Genomic DNA, 18,312 nt, shown 5'->3' on the forward strand with positions numbered 1-18,312 from the left:
AGGACATGCCAAAAATTCCTATTTTGTTTTCAGTAAAAGCATATCCTTAATTCCTAATGCAATACAAGTCTGGTTTTCAGGATAAACTAGAGATTTGCATTTGGATTTTATAAGTAATTACTCGCTTTCCTAAACTTGAGCCCCTGAGGTCTTATCATCTAAGGTCCTGATTTACTAAAGATTTTTCCCCATTCCATCAGAAAAAATACTTAGTCAATCAGGCTGTAAGACGGTAACTTTCAAAGCAATGTGCGTTCATTGGTCTGCACCCAGAGATGTAGCTGTTTTATAACATACGTGTGTAAATGCGCGCACATTATAAAATAGTCGGGGGATTTTAAAAAGGTAAGTGCGCGACAGGGGACCCCGGCACGCGCTGCTGCGCGTAAGTATTTATGCAGAAAATTCATGTTAAAATCCTGGAACGCTCACGCCCTGCCCCTTTGTGGAAACTTTTCATTAGTGCTCGCAGCGGCATGAATGCGCATTTACGGGTGGCTTTTAAAACCTGCTCTTAGTTAAGGGATGGCATGCCTCGAATGACAGGGGAGTTGTAAAAAAAAAAAAATCATTGGCCATCCAATTAATGAAATGGGCCTTATGACGTAGAGAGCGCTCTTTCCTGCACCCCAGCAAAAGGAAACCAAAATCATCGGCTAGGTTCATGTCTGTAATCCAGCGGGTCGACTTCTCAGTCCGCATGCTCTTCCACAGATATCAGGCAAAAGAGGACAAGCATTTCTAGCAACTGCTAGTGCGGCCACTCCAGGTGACCTTGGGCAAGACATTTTGTGCCTCAGGTACAAACAAAGGGGGATTTTAAAAGCCCGACACACGCATCAGTTAGGGTATGTGCAAATATGGCGGGCCGGCGCACGCAGAGCAGATTTTAAACGCTGCCCAGATATGTGTGTAAATGCTGCTATGTATGCACACAAATGAAAAGTGTTCAAACAGGGGCGAGGAGTGGGTGTGTTCTGGGCAAGGCATGGGCATTCTTGGATTTTAACTTAACTTTTGCAGGTAAATATTTACCCACACCGGCCCCAGCCACGTAACTTTACTTCTGCTATGAATGACGGGTAAGTCGTAAAACAAAAAAAACCTAAGCAGATCAGCGGGGTTTTAAACGTCGGGGGCTAAAAAGGGGGGAAGGAAGGCTATTAAACTAGGGAGGGTTTTGGAAGCGCTGTCCCTTAACTGGGTGAACTGGGAACGAATTGGTAAAATGGGTAATGGCGTCAGCGCGCATCCCTTTCAAAATCCCCCCCACTTACGCAGCAGAAGCAGCATTTACGTGCACGCTCACTCACACCTGAGCGCACATGCACGCACCCAGGCTGTTTTATAACATGCACCCATACACGCGTGTATGTTATAAAACGACCAGGTCCCTGATTGCGGGCGAGGAATGGTGCGTACATGTGCGCCCGTGCACTGGTTTGAAAGCCACTGTCTCTGATTTAAGCCCTCTGGGAATAGGGAAATACCCACAGTGATCCAGTGCTGAAAAGTGGAATATAAAAATAAATAATACTACTACTACTATAGCATGAATTAGGCCCACATCTATTCAAAGTACTTTACAAATGCTTTTTTGCCCCAGAAGTGGTAGGGAAGTCATACTTACAATCCACCTGAAGCTGAGCTGCTGACTGCCCACCAGTTGTCATGACTGAGTAAGTTGCTGTATCACCCTTATTAGCTTCATCTATAATCAGAGTGTGCTTTTTCCCTTCCACCTTCAGGCGATATCTTGACCTGGGTTCATTATTCAGCTCCACACCATTCTTAAACCTATTTGCAATTAGGGTGAGATACAACAAACATTGCTTTTCAGGTGAGAAATATGAAAAAAAAACCCCAACAAGCATGACTAAAACACGTCTTCCTAAAACGACCACAAAGGGGTACCGGGCATATTTAAAAACGAATATCGTGTCATAGTAAGTACCGAAAGCATTTGTTCCACTGGCATGTGCTCTCGGTGCATGGAGCTGAATAGTAACAAGGGGCCTGGTGGCCCATGTGTGGGCCTGGTGGGAATAAAACTCCAAAGGGGCCTCCAGCAGCAAACAGGATTGGGGGAAGGGAAGGAACTGGGCAGGAGTAGGGGTATTAAGCCTGGTGAGCAAGAGTAGCAACCTTTTCCTGCTGCAACCAGGGGCACTGCCAGCACTGAAAGTTATGGGGGTTTACCTAAGGTTAACACGGATGGGGCACCGTGGCCAGCTCCCTTATCCTGCTCCCATCCTAGGAGGGTCTTCATGGCAGTGGCTGCAAAATCCTTTTCATTTCTGGCAACACTCTGTATTAGTCTCTCCACTGTTTCCCTGGCCTGTCTCTGCTGTTTCTCACTCTCCTTCTGTGGATAAGGCAACTTCTATGTAACAAGTGCTAATCTCTCAGGTTGCTGAAAAGCAATTACTGTATATAAATAGGCTTCCATCCAGCCCAGGCTTTCCTGAACTTTGAAGGGGGCTGAGAGGAAGGAGGATAAATAATTACCTGCCAAAAGTAAACAAAAACAATGGCCTCAAACTTTGACAAGTCTAGCCCAAGGGCAGAGGTGTTTCCCATTCGTTAGCCTCCTTAAAGGCACAGGGGATCATCAACTTGCAGTGATTTCAAAGCCTCCAGACCTTTACCTTTAAGAGGCTTACTCAGATGGGATTATGACCCCTGCTGCTAGGGGTGGTGGGCCTGAGCCAAAAGAGAGGCAGAACAGGCTCCCAAGACCCACCCATGGCTATGCCTCTGGCTGCCACATTCAAAACACTTGCATCATTGCGTCGTTGTGTCAGTCTGTGGTGGTGGGAGTGGGGGTGGGGGTGCTTGTGAGAAGCAGTGCAAAGCTTTGACACTGTGAGGGGAAGGGGAGGTGAGAGAAGCTAAGCACTAGCATGGGGGATGGGAGGAGGTGAGCTACCAGCACTGGGATAAGGGGAGGAGGAAGTGAGGCACTGGAGGGAAGGGGTAGGGACTGATTGGGAACAGGGCAGGAGGGAGAGACAGGGGATGGTTATGGGAGAAGAGAGAAACTGGTGGAGTTGGGCTGGAGGAAGTGAGAGACTGGTGGGTAGGGTCTGGGAGACAGAGAGAGGCTGGTAGGGAAGAGCTGGAGAGAGAGATACTTGGAGGGGGCTGCAGGAGAGGGAGAGATTGGTGGGGGAATGGGGGTGGAGAGGCAAAACTGGGGTGGACAGACTGAAGGGGGGAGTGGTGAGGATAAGCTGGGAATCATCAAAATCTTTGGAGATTGAAAAGGAATCCATCCACACACCTAGAATGATTGGGAACCCTTGTAGTACACCTTTACAATCTTGTTTTCATATAGGATTAAAGAGTTTTAATTTAGACAAAACCAAAGAAAACTAAATATAATTTTGTGTTGCTTTTTTTTTGTGAAACAATACAGTACTCAGATCTTTCCAGATATATATCTCAGACACAACATTGGGAAAATCTCACTCACTGGGGTGGTAAATCTCACTCTTTGGGCTGTATGATCATCATGAATTCTGAACCAAGGGTGATGAGTTGTTCTCTCTAGATACAGCACTAGCAGCATGGTTCTGTGCCCATGATCTGCCTCAGTGATACGTCTGATCTTTCATTCTCTTCACCTTGACGGGGACCCACAATGTGGCTCGCCGGTGGCACCAGCTTCTGCACCTTGAACTTCTCTTCTTGGCTATGGGACCCTTGAACAGACCATGTATGTGCTGGTTCGTGATAAGGGCTACTTTAGTTAATGAAAGAACCTCCCTACAAGGTGTCCCTTTGCTGTGTCAGTGGCAGCCTTTCTACCTGCTCATCTCTTCTTTACCTAGCACCAATTTTCCCCCTGGAGGGAGATGTGCATGGGCAAGACTCTTCACTAGCAGCTCATCACTATATGCAGGCAGGCGAGTAGCTCCTTCTGGAGACCATTTAGAGAGGGCAGTGATTGATGAGTGAGTCTCTTGCCCATTCGAGGTTGGGGGAGAAGGAGCTAGCAATGTGGGGGTCAATTAGAAGGAGATAATGCACATTCTATTGGCTGCATGGGATGCAGCTGGTCTTTTGGACACCCTCCTCAACATTCATACGGGTTTGATACGACCAGGGTGGGGGAGATAGTGGGTACCTGACCTCGCTGGCAGGTGGACAACCCATTGTCTTCCCATTCCTTTGTTTGCCTGGTCAGGAGCAATGTGGGGAGTTCAGTGACATCCTCCTTGTAGGTGTTGGGGTGGCTGAGCTCATGACCTTGGTCTGCAGCATTACTCTGTAAGGCAGCCGGTGTGCTGTTGCGGTTCTTTTTGGATCTGAATGGTGGGGGGAGGAGAGCTCTGGATGCCCTTAAGGCTGACGAGAGGAGCAAAGCAAAGTGTTGTGGTCAGCATGTGGAGCTGTGACACCTGGTGAAACTGGTGTGAGTCTCACATCTGCTGCACATGCCTCTAAGCTCTGTTGGGGATGGCAGAGAGCAGCTGTGTTCAGGGTGAAGCCTTCACCGGCAGAAGTAAATCACTTCCTGGGGCATGCATGAGCTTGGGGAGTACATGAGTTGGTAGTATGCTTGAGTTTGGGCAAAAACATTCCTGATTAAAGCTGACTTTAGGATCTCAAGTTCATGTGGAAAGTACAGTACGGTTCTGAACCTTTCTCTGTGGTGAGCAAGTAGCTTTCAGGCCTGGGAAAGAACTGCCCTGGTTTCTTTTAACTAGAGTGTGAATGTTTCTTTATTAATGAAAAAAGCAGTATAACATAATGAATAAACTAAACTAAGTATAGTTCAAAAAAAGTTCTCATGCCAAGAGCACATCTGGATGCAAGTGATGAAAACTAGTTACCATTTCACATTGGCATCTTCCTCAGAAACTTCACACTCCAGTTCCACTCTTTCACCACAGTACGTGTTCACGTTTTCCAGCTCTTTTGTTACCAGCACAGGCGGTTCTGTAGTAAAAGGATTTCAGTGGTTTCAGACAAAAATAAAACAAAACAAAACCCCTATGCCCTGTTTGGCTGTTTTTCCTGATGAAAATAAACTATGTCCGATTTGTATTTGTAAAAGCTTCTAGTCTATGGCACAAGTTCTCAACTCAGACCTCGGGACATACCTAGTCAGTCAGGTTTTCAAGATGTCCACAAGTAATCTTCAGCTGTGCTGCTGAATATCTCTTGTAAGTTAGCCAGATAAGACTTGTTTGGCTAACTTATTTAACCAGATATCTTTGCATATCTACCCCAGCAAGTCTAAATTATCCAGTTAACTTATTCGTATAAGTCTGAATATCGCTACTCTGGCTAAGTTAGCCAAATAAGTAGCTTTTCCGATCCTGCCCATCACTATGCTATGCTAACTGTGAATGTATTCGCTAACTTACACTCTGCCTACTGCTGTTTTGTGTCACACCATATGCTATCACCTTTAGATAGAAATAGAAAGGAAGCCGTCACAGTTACTGCACAGCAGAGACTGAACACACAGAGACAATCTCTGTGAAACTGTGCACCTTTCCTAAACACATGCACTATATCTGCTCTTTAGCCTTCTGCTGATATACTGTATCTTTCTAAAAGTAGGAGCACACTATGCAGTAGCACAGTGGTGCAGTGAACTAGTGACTGACACAGCATACTTTCTATCAATGGTTTGTTTAAATTTTTCCTGGAACTTTCAACTGTAAAGCAAGGAGTTTCAAAACTTGTGCTTTGACTCCTTGAAATCAAACAAGTGACTGAAAATGGCGTCTGTCTGTTCAAGATTAAATTTGTTTCTTTTTCAACAAAAAAAAAGAAAGAGACAAACTGGGATAGACTGCTTGATAAACTGTTTGCAAGTGATTGGTTCTGCTTTTTGTCTCATTCCCCACTGGTTCTAGGCTGTCTGAGACCCAGTCAAAAATAAAACAAAACTACATTGCTTAGTGCTTCCTCCATATACTTTAATGACAACAAAATGAAATAAATGAAAATGAAACCATTGTTTTGGCATTGCTATTTCATTGTATGGCCAACTAAATTAATCAAAAACAATTGTCATATTTTTCGTTTACTTTTGAAATGAATGCATAAAACGTCCTTATATTATTTTCATGTTGGTCCAATAAAACATTGGGGTTATTTTGAATTATATTATTTTGTTAATTTTAGTATTGAAGCTGCTTATAAATAGAAAATAGAAATAGAAAATATATTAGAAACCTACAAAGAATCCAGTTTTCTCCAGGCACACTGTGTACTCACATTCTGCCTATAGTGTAATCTGTCCTAAACAATAAACCAGTGAACATATTTGCTTCACCAGAAAGCGGGATACACATAAGAGAGGAATCTTTGGAGAACAAAGGTATTGACTTACCCCTCACAAACAGTTCTGTGGAACATTTTTCATCACCAGCTTTCACCTGGTAGGCAGCGTCATCTGCCAGTGAGCAATTATTTATGAACAAAATTCTCTCATTCCCTTTATGCTCAAAGATGTATCTGTTGAAATTAAGACAGAACAATTATGAGCTAGAAAGATTACAGTTCTAAATCCTGTGTTACTAAAGAGATGAAACACTCTATGGAATAAGTCATGCATATATGTCCGAGTCATGGATGTACTCGGTTTAAATAATATCTTGAAAATGCAGGCCAGCAAGGGGACGTGTGTGCTTTTGTACCTGTGTGTTCTTGCACTAGCCTTGAAGATTTCAAAATGAAATTTCCATATGTACTTTCACTCCCCTAACCTTACCCTGCCTCTTTTTCCACATGGGTAAAAATATAGCACATATACTTTTACCCATGCTGGGGGGAGGGGCAATATTCAAACCATGTTTTTGAACAGGTAGATGCGTATTTGCTGTAATGTAATGCCTTGGTGTTACCCCTATGGACACTTAGAGGGTCTTGCCAAGTACTGCCTAAGCTCACCTGTAACTGTGCACATGCCCTGCACTGGTAGCTTACCACTCACACCAATTGGATTCCTGCTTGCCTCTGGGCAAATAGCCTGCTCCCCCTCATTTTTGGGAGCAATCATCACTGAGTACCTCAATCGTGCTTTGCAACCCTTCCAGACAAATCTTGTAAATAACTTCTGTAGTAATCTAAGATCTTTGCTCGAGATAAAAAAAAACAACAACATAAGAACATGCCATACTGGGTCAGACCAAGGGTCCATCAAGCCCAGCATCCTGTTTCCAACAGTGGCCAATCCAGGCCATAAGAACCTGACAAGCTTGTGGATGTTTGTACAAAAGATTAACTGACTGCAAAATAAAGCCCCTAAAACCACACTTTTCTAGGACCACAAAAAGATATTCCCATGCCATCTTATCAAAGGCTTTATCTGCGTCAAAACTAACTAGAAGAGATTCAGTGGATTTATTGATATGACAAGATTCAAGTGCCAACAGAAGGCATCTAATATTGGCACTTGGCTTTCATCCCATCACAGGGCATGAAAGCCAAGTTTTCAGGAGAAATCAATAAAGGAAGAACTATTGGCAATTACCTTGGCGTATATTTTGATTCCTGATTTAACAGCGATATAGGCTGTATGATCCCGGATCAGTGGGTTTTCTCCCAGGTTTAGGAAGAACTATAATTGCCGCATCTGACAAAGAGTTTGGGATCTGCTCCCCTTCCGCCATGGAATTAAACAAGGCTACAAGCGAAGACGTTAGCAGCGGAAGTAGCCAGATTTTCTTGTATCAGGGGATGGCACCTGGAGCCTATGATGAACATATCCTCCCAGGATCATCACATCACAGTGACTCCCAATAAGAAATCTTAACAGGCATAAAGATCTCTGTTTTATTTATTTATTTATTCAAACATTCATAGTCCACCACACCCACATAAAAATGTTGGTTTACTGGCCCTACATATTTGGAGTTAGAACTTCATGAAATGTTTTATAGGAGAGAAAAATATATATGCATAAGAAAAAAATATAATTTGTTCTCATTTCCCCATTTTTATATATCTGTACACATACCTGTATAACAGATATATAAACCCCCTTCCAAACTTTAACCAGGCAAGATGGCACATCAGGAAGCTGTGAGAGCCATCATGCAGCCAATGGATCTCCCCAAGGTTTTTCCAGAAGGAGAGAAGACTTTCTTCAAGATGCTTGGGGGCTTAGGAAACTCTTGTGGAATCCAGTAATAACAGTTATTCCAGTAGGTGGTGTTCCAAAAATAAAATCATTAACTGAAGTAGTTGGTGCAGTGACATCAACTGACAAAAAATAATTATCCTAGCAAAGTATTTTATTTGAACCACTTAGAACTTTGCTGAGGTGACATACAAATACTGAAAATAAAAAAATAAAAATGTCCAGAACAAAAACACAAACTCACATTCATAGTTCTCGTCCAGCAAAACTGGGGAGTCCTCTGATTCCAAACCCCTTTCAGATACTTCTAAGGACTTTGTTGTTTTCTAGGGACTCCCCCTTTTAGAACCTGACTTCAGCTGAATTCTCCTTCTCCGCCTGATTCCACAAGACAGATTACATAAGAACATAAGAACATAAGAAATTGCCATGCTGGGTCAGACCAAGGGTCCATCAAGCCCAGCATCCTGTTTCCAACAGAGGCCAAAACCAGGCCACAAGAACCTGACAATTACCCAAACACTAAGAAGAACCCATGCTACTGATGCAATTAAAAGCAGTGGCTATTCCCTAAGTATAATTGATTAATAGCCATTAATGGACTTCTCCTCCAAGAACTTATCCAAACCTTTTTTGAACCCAGCCACACTAACTGCACTAACCACCTCCTCTGGCAACAAATTCCAGAGCTTTATTGTGCGTTGAGTGAAAAAGAATTTTCTCCGATTAATCTTAAATGTGTTACTTGCTAACTTCATGGAATGCCCCCTAGTCCTTCTATTATTCGAAAGTGTAAATAACCGAGTCACATCTACTCGTTCAAGACCTCTCATGATCTTAAAGACCTCTATCATATCCCCCCTCAGCCGTCTCTTCTCCAAGCTGAACAGCCCTAACCTCTTCAGCCTTTCCTCATAGGGGAGCTGTTCCATCCCCTTTATCATTTTGGTTGCCCTTCTCTGTACCTTCTCCATCGCAACTATATCTTTTTTGAGATGCGGCGACCAGAATTGTATACAGTATTCAAGGTGCGGTCTCACCATGGAGCGATACAGAGGCATTATGACATTTTCCGTTCTATTAACCATTCCCTTCCTAATAATTTCTAACATTCTATTTGCTTTTTTGACTGCCGCAGCACACTGAGCCGACGATTTTAAAGTATTATCCACTATGATGCCTAAATCTTTTTCCTGGGTGGTAGCTTTTTCCTTGCATTAAAATGAGATCTCCTCATGCCAATGATTTCTCCTCTGGAATTCCCTCTGACTAATTCACTTTGGAAGAAATTCTTGCTTCCACTTTCTTTGGTACAGAATGAATTTTCAAAGGTGTTACGTGTGTAAAAGTAGCAATTTTCAAAAGTATATACTTGCACGCATGAAGTCCATTTATGTCTGTAAACTTAGTTTTATGCAAGTAAATCCTTTTGAAAATTACCTCCTAAGTGTCTCTGTGGAGTCATCTGCATCATTAGTAAGGGACAGGGATTTTTACACCCACTTACACATGTATATGGATATATATATATATATATATATATATATATATATACACACACACACAGTTCTTACCAGTGTCCAAAAGAATACAACCATGATTATAGTATGCAGCAGGAATCAAAATGCTTGCATTCCAACATAATAGCTTACTTTGTACTAGGACGGATCTCCTGGCCATTCTTATACCACTTTAGCTCTACTGTTGGGTCTGTCAACTCAACAGCCAACCTTATTCGACCTCCTTTGTCCACTTGATATGCAGGATCCAGTTTCTTTGCAAAAGCTTTGTGAACAGAAAAATAGGAAAGGTAGTTGCTTTAAGACCAACAAAGGCAGAAGGAACCAGAACTGAACAGAGATTAAATGAGGCTTCATTCAGACATTATACAGAATCTCAGCTGAAAATTGGCAATCTAAAGGAGCTCATTTACCAAGTGGCGTTCATTGCTAGCTAATTTAATGTAAGTATAATGCAGTTTGCTTGAAAAATCGCAAGCTGCATTCTTTGCATGAAAGTTAGCGTCAGCTCAGGATTTGTAGCTAACTAGTCCAGGAACCTCAGGATGCTAACATGGGTCCAGATGCTCCTGGGGCAGTGAATTAAAGGGGCCAATTGGCTCAGATTAATCCCCCCAACGACCCTAAGGTCTCATAAGATCTCCTGTCCTACTCCACTCCCTTGCTGCCCCTCGAGGTGGTTAAAGTTCCAAAAATAAACTTTAACCCTAGAGAAGTAGCGGAACAAGCCCTGCCCCCAAGCCCCTCCCATTTCTCAGCCCCCCATCCCCCACCCTTTCTTTTTTTGTGTTCATATATATTCATATATTGTTCTGTTTGCAACACAAGTTTGAATATCTCTAAGTACATATATAATTGGCTTCTACTTTGTTTTTAAGTTCTTTTCTTCCTTTTGACAGATATTTCCTGCATAAACTGTCCTTGTGCTTTATTTTTGTTTTTGTTTTTATATTTGCAAGCTTTGCAGAAACTTTTAACTGGGAGGGAGTAAGACAGTACAGTTAAAAATCCTGGACTGCAGGATATCAGAGGTTGAGAAAGAATCCATAATGACTGCAGAAGACACCTGGAAAATTATATAGTTGAACAAAGGGATGTGTAATGGATGACCACTTTCTGAACTTGGCTAATGGCGATCATCATTTTCTGAACATAGCTAATTAGCATTGTGTGCCCTATGCTTTAGTCAGCCTATCAGGTCCTATCAGCGAGACCCCAGCCTATCAGAGTTCAACAGTACGACTCCAGTCTATCAGGGCCCAACAGCAAGACCTGAACAATCATGGCCTGACAGCAGATCACTAACCAATCCTGAGTGCCTAAAACCACCCATATGCTCCGGTGGGACAGCACTAACTTGGAACTTTAATGTATGGATACCAGGAGTCTGCAATTCAGTTTGCAATAGACAACAGGAAGTACTAAGAACAGAAGAAATCAAAGAGAGAGACAGCACCAGAGCTGCCCTGCTGAGAAATCTAGCTAGCCACTGGAGTTCTTAGCAGTCCAAGATTTTGGTTGAGATTGACCTTGTGTCTTTTAATTAACTTAGAAGGTAACTACTGATTAGAGACACTCAGGATAATAAAAGTTGCAGCTTGTATTATAAACTTAAATAACTTCTTATATCTGCCTCATAATTTGACGCACACAGTAAAGGGGTCCAGAATTACTGAAGTGAAGTGTGACCTGGGCTGTTAGCTCTTACAAGGTCAGTTGGACAGGCTGCATATACAGCAACAGCCAGCAATCCCTGTTGGAATGCAGGCATCAAATAGTCATGCTGGTCTGGTAGCCAATGCATTCCTTGTGTTGGCAGGCCAATGGTATTGAGGCAGTCAAGCTGGTTGCCATGTGAGGAATTATGTGCAATTCTGACTGTATGACATTGGGCGAGAATATGTAAGGTAGAACCTGTTTTTGCATTTATTTGTTTGCATTTAATTCTAACCAAGCTGCAGCCATTTATTTCCACTATGACTGCCTCAGGATTTAACGTATGGGCCAGGGGGGAAAGGGTATTTAGTGGGAATGTAAGGGAAAAAGACCGAGGTGGGTCAAGCTGGAATGGGCCTACCGTAACTATATTATGCTTTATGGATGAAGTTTATCTTCTTTCTTTCTTTTGTTAGCACAATTTTAAAAAGGAAATAGTATGTATTGGCATCATATTTTGGAAGAATGGGGCAAGTTTATACCTTCACTCTTCTTTTCTTCCCGCTTCATCCGCTTCAGACGCCGTAACATACCCCTCAGGTCAGTAATGCCATACTGAAAGGCAATCTTCTCGTAATCACTTGGTTTGGCATTCTTTAGAAGCTCCCAAACGTCAATCTCAGGTTCTTCTTCTACTTTTATTTCCCTAATATTGGGAACAGAAATAGGTTTAGACTACTTAACAAGGACTAATAATAATAGTAATGCCTGCTTAATATTAAAAATTGGAGTGCACCGGAAGCTGGGCCCATACTAAGTCAGAAAACTTGGGCCTACTCTGACCGTGATAGCTTACATCTAAATAAAGTCTTACTGGCCTAGAGGAAAATATTGTTAAGGAAATTTTTAAATAGCACCAGCAAATATATTTTCAGAGGGAAACTCTAGGGTTTCCCTCTGACAATCAGGCTGGTGGGGGGACATAAGTTTGCACCTGCTTTTGAAGCCGATGCAAATATGCACCCGAAAAATCGGCCTGGTGCTTAAAAAATGAAAGCCCTGAGTGGACTGTCCCTCCCCCAATCTTGTCCCATCTCTTTTCTGGTGCGGGCAAATTACCCACGCTATTTCACTCACAGGGGAGAGAGGGAACATGGCCAATTTTCAGGAGGAACATTTCCTATGGGTAAACAGCTGCTTCCCTGCAGGAAAAGCTTTGGAAATTGCCTTCTATAAGATTAAACTTTAAATAAATCATACTGATTCTCAAGAAGAAGAGAATCCAGTTCAAAATATGTCTTTGGCTGTGAGCTGCCAGAATGCTGACCAAAAGGAGACCTGGGTTTGGAATAAGATCAGATACAGAAAGGATTATAGTGGTGTTAATTCAACTCCTTTTTGATTCTGTCATTATGTGGCCACTATTTGTGCATATATATAAAATCAGGAAAGGCAGTCTTTAATTTACCCCAGATCAGAGCTCTTGTGCGGTGTCATAGTCACCAGGGGTCATCAATAATGGGCCAGACAATTGTTGAAAGAAATGGCATTTTTAAAAATCCCTAGTTGATAATAATGTAATTTCTGGTTTATCTTTTTTGAACATTTCTGATTACCAAATACTCTGTCAGGACAGGCAGCTCCAGGTCTGGTTTTAGCCCTACTACATGCATGGATTTGAATTAGGGAAATCAGAGCTACAAGTCCATCCATGCAATAGGATACAACCAAGACTGGATCTGTTTGTCTTGACAAAACAGAGCTAGTTTGTACGGATGAGCATTCGTTTTGAACGAATGCGCAATCCGCAATGTATAGGTCCCTATTTGTTGCATTCGTAGGGTTCCGAAACGTATGGAGAACTCCCATGAAAGCAACATATCACTAATGAATAAATCCCCCACCCTCCTGACCCCTCCAAGACTTGCCAAAAGTCCCTGGTGGTCCAGCAGTGGTCCTGGAGCATTCTCCTGCACTCGGGCCGTCAGCTGCCGGTATTCAAAATGGCGCCAATAGCCTTTGCCCTTACTATGTCACAGGGGCTACCGGTGCCATTGGTCGGCCCCTGTCACATGGTAGGAGCAATGGACGACTAGCACCATCTTGTGCTCCTACCATGTGTACTGTCTAAGCTGTTTGAAATCTTCGCAGGAAACTTTTACATATACCCTCTCTTAAAGAAATTAGGCTGTTCAGATCAAGAGGGAGGATATTTATGCCAATGGTTCCAAAATGATGGAATCATCTACTAAGGCAGGCCCACTGTGAACTGAATTATTTAGTGTTTAGAAAAAAATGTCTAAACATTCCTTTTTACGAAGTACTAAATGCCCAATTCATGATATGGTCTTTTGAAAAAAAAATGTTTTGGTTAAATTGTATTAGTTTATTGTAATTTATTTTTTTGAAATCTGTGTCTTGGTTGGTTTTAATCCTTTTCAAATTTATCTGATTACTTTTGAGGTAGATATTGAGCTGCTGTGCAGCTCGGCTAGTTAGCCTGTATATTCAGCAGTGTGGCTGTGCCACTGAATATATCCTGCTATCTTAAAGTTAACTGGATAAGTTTTTCTGGCTCACTTTAGGACAGTCCTATCATGGGCTACCAGACTTAGCTGGAGATTATATATGGCTAACACGGAATATCCAAATTAGCTGGATAACTTATCTGGCTAAGTCAGCTCTACCTTGGAATGCCCTCACCCTGCCTGCCACAGACCCCTAGATTCATCAAAATGCTATAAATTTCACATGAATAATGCCTGTGATAAAAAGAGGATATGGATAGGGTAATTTTTTGCAATGTGTGCTTTGCATGGCTATTTTACTGTAACATGCATTTAACGTATCACACCTATGATATATGTTTTCACTTTGTGAAGTGCCCAGATGGGCATTTCCTTGTATTAGAGAGAGAGAGAGAGAGAGAGAGAGAGAGAGAGAGAGAGAGAGAGAGAGAGAGACTGACTCTCTTATAAGGCTCTCATATTAGTTAACTATTTATACAACTATAGAAGGGTTATCTAGAAACACATGGTGAGGTTTTGGTGCTGGTCCAGGCCTTTGGGGGGAAGTTGTACATGCACAGTCAGAGGTACGAACAGCACAGTACACATCAGTGAAAATTTGATGTGATTTGGAATGAGAAAAGTTACACAGAGATGAGATTTGTGCAATGTACTCTCTACCTGTGTGCTATCAAGCTAGGGCGAGAGAACATTGTAGAAATCTCATCTCTGTGTATCTTTCCTCATTCCAAATCACATCAAATCTTCACTGGTGCGTACTGTGCTGTTCGTACGTCTGACTGTGCAGGTACAACTGCCCCCCAAACCCTAGACCACAACTAAAACCTCACCTTGCGTTACTAGATGATTTTTTATTGTGTTATTTATGTTATGACTTGATTTACGCATAGATTATGCATGATTGCTACTGTAGCACACCATGTTGGAATGATGGGATATAAATAGCTACATTAAATTAAACTATCAGCATGTAAAAAAAAACCCCCTAAAACAAAAAGAAATTAGCCTTGTTTTTTTTTTGTTTTTTTTTTTTTTAATTTCTTTATTGTGGCATGGTATAAATTGAAACAGACAACAATACAACAGTACAAGTGTACAAACCACACCTTTTTTTTTCCCCCATGTATTCCGGACCTCTAGTCCCCCTACCCACCCCCCTCCCTCGGAAGACACCCTCCCCCCTGCAGAGAACCTCAGCTCCCGTATAAATAAGCAACAAACGATCACAACAATAAGCAAAAATAAAAAACATCAATAAAAGCGGTCAGGTTTGGTTGTCAAGACCCCCACTCCGCCCCCAGAGAAAGAGAAACAATAAAACGTGTACAAAACATCACGTCACATGTAACTCCGCCAGGGGAGCCAAAGATTGTGCATGAGAAGTAAGAGACTTATAATATGGATTAGCCTTGTTTTAAACTGCTGTAAAATGTGTACATTGCCTTGAAAGCTGACTGATACATTCAAGGATAAAGAATATGTAGGTGTTTACAAAACCTGGGAATACACAACAGCTGCTAGTTCAAATCTTTTCTGCCCATCTGTGTCTCCATACACAGGAGCTTTATTCTATGCACCAGAAAAGGATGACACAGTCAAGCTGAATCACCTTTACCAGGGGAAGCATGAGGGCAAGAAAAATCAGTCCCACTAAATTTAGTGAAATATGTTGATCCTATTCAGCAGAGTGTCTGCATGACTGGGGAGGTGAGATTTTAACCCAGGAGTTCATCGAAGGTCTCTACCCTAAAATTGACAAAATATGTGATCTGAAAAGAGCAACGTATCTACTACAACTAATTCCATTCACCCACCGCAATAAAAACTGCAATGTGGAAAGGCTACAAGAGCAATTTATTTTATTTTTATTTATTTATTTTTATTTATTTAAGGTTTTTATATACCGGCAATCATGAGCACATATCTTGCTGGTTTACATGAAACGGGAGTGCATTAAATACATCAACTAGAACTGTGGTGATCGAAGGAGCAGTTACAAATAACAAGGGTAGCAGAACTTGGATAAGAAGGAAGAGATAGGAAAGAATAAACGGTTGAACGGTATACAAATAAATTAAATGCTATGTAAAAATGGCATGATTAATGGCTGAATATTTGAAGTCCTTGGTTTGTATCTATGACGTGATATTAGATTGTGTCTGGGAAAGCTTGCTTGAATAACCAAGTCTTAAGTCCTTTCCTAAAAGTTAAGAGGCAGGGTTCCAGTCTGAGATCTGTGGGAATGGAATTCCACAGAGAAGGGCCAGCAGTGGAGGTGGCACGATCTCTTAGAGTGATGTGTTTGGTCATTTTCGCAGGGGGAACTTTGAGGGCGCCTCGGTAGACATTTCTGGTAGGTCTTGTCGAGTTGTATACTTGGAGGGGGATTTGTAGATCGCGGGAGATGCGTTGATGAATAGTTTTGAAGATGACACAAATGGCTTTGTACATGATACGGAAGTGGATGGGTAGCCAATGTAACTCTTTCAGAATGGGGGATATGTGGTCTCTCTTTCTTGCGCCTGTTAGTAATCGAGCTGCTGAATTTTGAAACCATCTGTAGTGGTTTGGAGTAGGAAGAGGGCAGACCTAGCAATAGGGAATTGCAGTAGTCTAATTTTGCAAAAATGACTGCTTGGATGATCGTTCTGAAGTCTTGGGCATGGAAAAGAGGTCTTATCCTCTTCAGAACCTGGAGTTTATAGAAGCAGTCTTTGGTTGTTTTGTTGATATGGGCCTTGAAGTTTAGCCGGTTGTCTATTATCACTCCTAAGTCTCGAACTTGTGTGGTAGGTAGGTTGGTGGGAAGAGTAGTGTTGGAGATGTTGGTTTCCGGAGAAATGAGAAGGATTTCTGTCTTAGAAGAGTTTAAGATGAGGTGTAGGTTGTTTAGTAGTTGTTTGATTTTCAGGTGGCATGATTCCCAGTAGTCAAGAGTTTCAGAATATGTATCTTTGATGGGGATGATGATTTGGATATTGTCTGCATAAAGGAAGTACTTTAGATTGAGGTTGGTGAGAAGTTGGCAGAGAGGAAGAAGATAGATATTAAATAGGGTCGGAGATAATGAAGAACCTTGAGGGACTCCTATGACAGAGTCAAATCTAGAGGATTCCTTGTTTTGGATTTTAACTTTGTAACCTCTGTTATTGAGAAACGTTTTGAACCAGGATAGGACGGTGCCGCTGATTCCTATAGACGAGAGTTGGTTTAGGAGGATGGCGTGGTTGACCGTGTCGAACGCTGCTGAGAGGTCTAACAAGATCAATAGGAATGAGTTTCCTTTGTCAAGGCCCATTAAGATATAATCTGTCAACGAGGAGAGGAGGGATTCTGTGCCTCGATTTTTTCTGAAGCCGTGTTGTGGGGTGAAGAGAAGATTGTTGTCTTCGATGAAATCTGAGAGTTGAGAGTTCACTAGTTTTTCCATGATCTTGGCGATGAATGGGAGGTTAGCTATGGGGCGGAAGTTGTTGGGTTCCTTCGGGTCAAGGTTAGGTTTCTTTAAGAGCGGTGAGATTGAGTAAGTTTAAGTAGTCAATTTGATTGACTACTTAAACAACAGCTTGTAAATATTACATTTTGCCTGCACAGATCAAATGATTATGCCTTTATTTTCAGGAAGCAGAAAGTAGAGATGTGCTTCGGGTAAATATTTCGTGTTGGGCTTCGTTTCGGGCCCCTCCCCCCACAGGAATTTTGTTTTTCCTGTGGTTCGTGGGGGGGGGGGGTTTCCAGGGGCCCTGATTTTCGGGTTAGTGCGCACTAACTCAAAAATGAATTTTTTTCTGAAATTTCGGAAAAATTTCAATCATTTTTCGGTTTTCCCGAACCATTCCGAATTAGGCAATTTCGTTGACATTGCCTTCCAAGCTATGCATTTCTACTGGCAAAACAGGTCTTCCTGAGAGGCAAATGGTAAAATGCTTTCCCTTCATGGCTTGGAGTGTAAATGCACATGGTCTTCTTTGCGTGCCACTCAATAAGAATATTCATGGCATGTAAAGTCATTATCAGGACCCCAAACTTAGCAGTAACTCAAGGTGCAAAAAGGAAGGGAATATCAAGATTTAAGAAACGCATGGCTCTGATTTGCTTGTATTATTTTCTGACCCTTAGAATATCCTCTCCCTACTCAGTACAAGTAGGTGCATCCATTTCTTAAGTTAATTAAAAAAAAAAATCAAGCACCTGAGAGTATGCTATTTAATCAATTGTTTTCTACTGCTCACAGTACCTCTCTAGTTGAGCTACATTAATCTATCTCTTTCTCCCTTAACGGCCATGTTCTACACTCCCTGTTTATTGTAACTTCCTTTCTTTCTCTGTGTTAAATGGTTTCCTCTTGTTCTACTGTAAACCGGTACGATAAGACTTCGTCTTGAGCATCAGTATATTCAAAGAAAATAAATAAAGAAAATAAATAAATAAATAAATAAATATAATAGTGAATTTCAGGAGACGACCAGTACTGGATCATTTTTCCTTCTCTCTCGTGAGAAAA

General features: G+C 41.9%; 1 protein-coding gene across 7 annotated transcripts in view; it reads right to left on the reverse strand.

Annotated features, from left to right (window-relative positions):
* MYBPC1 (myosin binding protein C, slow type) overlaps positions 1 to 18,312 on the reverse strand; it is a 244,050-nt gene that overhangs the window by 92,448 nt on the left and 133,290 nt on the right. For all 7 annotated transcript variants that reach the window (XR_003856413.1, XR_003856412.1, XR_003856411.1 and 4 more), the window contains 5 exons: positions 11,823 to 11,986; positions 9,757 to 9,889; positions 6,353 to 6,477; positions 4,839 to 4,944; positions 1,631 to 1,797 (listed from right to left, as the gene is read on the reverse strand). Coding sequence is in view for 2 of the 7 variants with exons in the window: in XM_029599714.1 (XP_029455574.1) it covers positions 1,631 to 1,797; positions 4,839 to 4,944; positions 6,353 to 6,477; positions 9,757 to 9,889; positions 11,823 to 11,986 (695 nt within the window). In the remaining 5 variants the exon portion in view is untranslated. The remainder of the gene's footprint in view (positions 1 to 1,630; positions 1,798 to 4,838; positions 4,945 to 6,352; positions 6,478 to 9,756; positions 9,890 to 11,822; positions 11,987 to 18,312) is intronic.

The sequence above is a fragment of the Rhinatrema bivittatum genome, chromosome 4, assembly GCF_901001135.1.
Source record: "Rhinatrema bivittatum chromosome 4, aRhiBiv1.1, whole genome shotgun sequence".
Lineage (NCBI taxonomy): Eukaryota > Metazoa > Chordata > Amphibia > Gymnophiona > Rhinatrematidae > Rhinatrema > Rhinatrema bivittatum.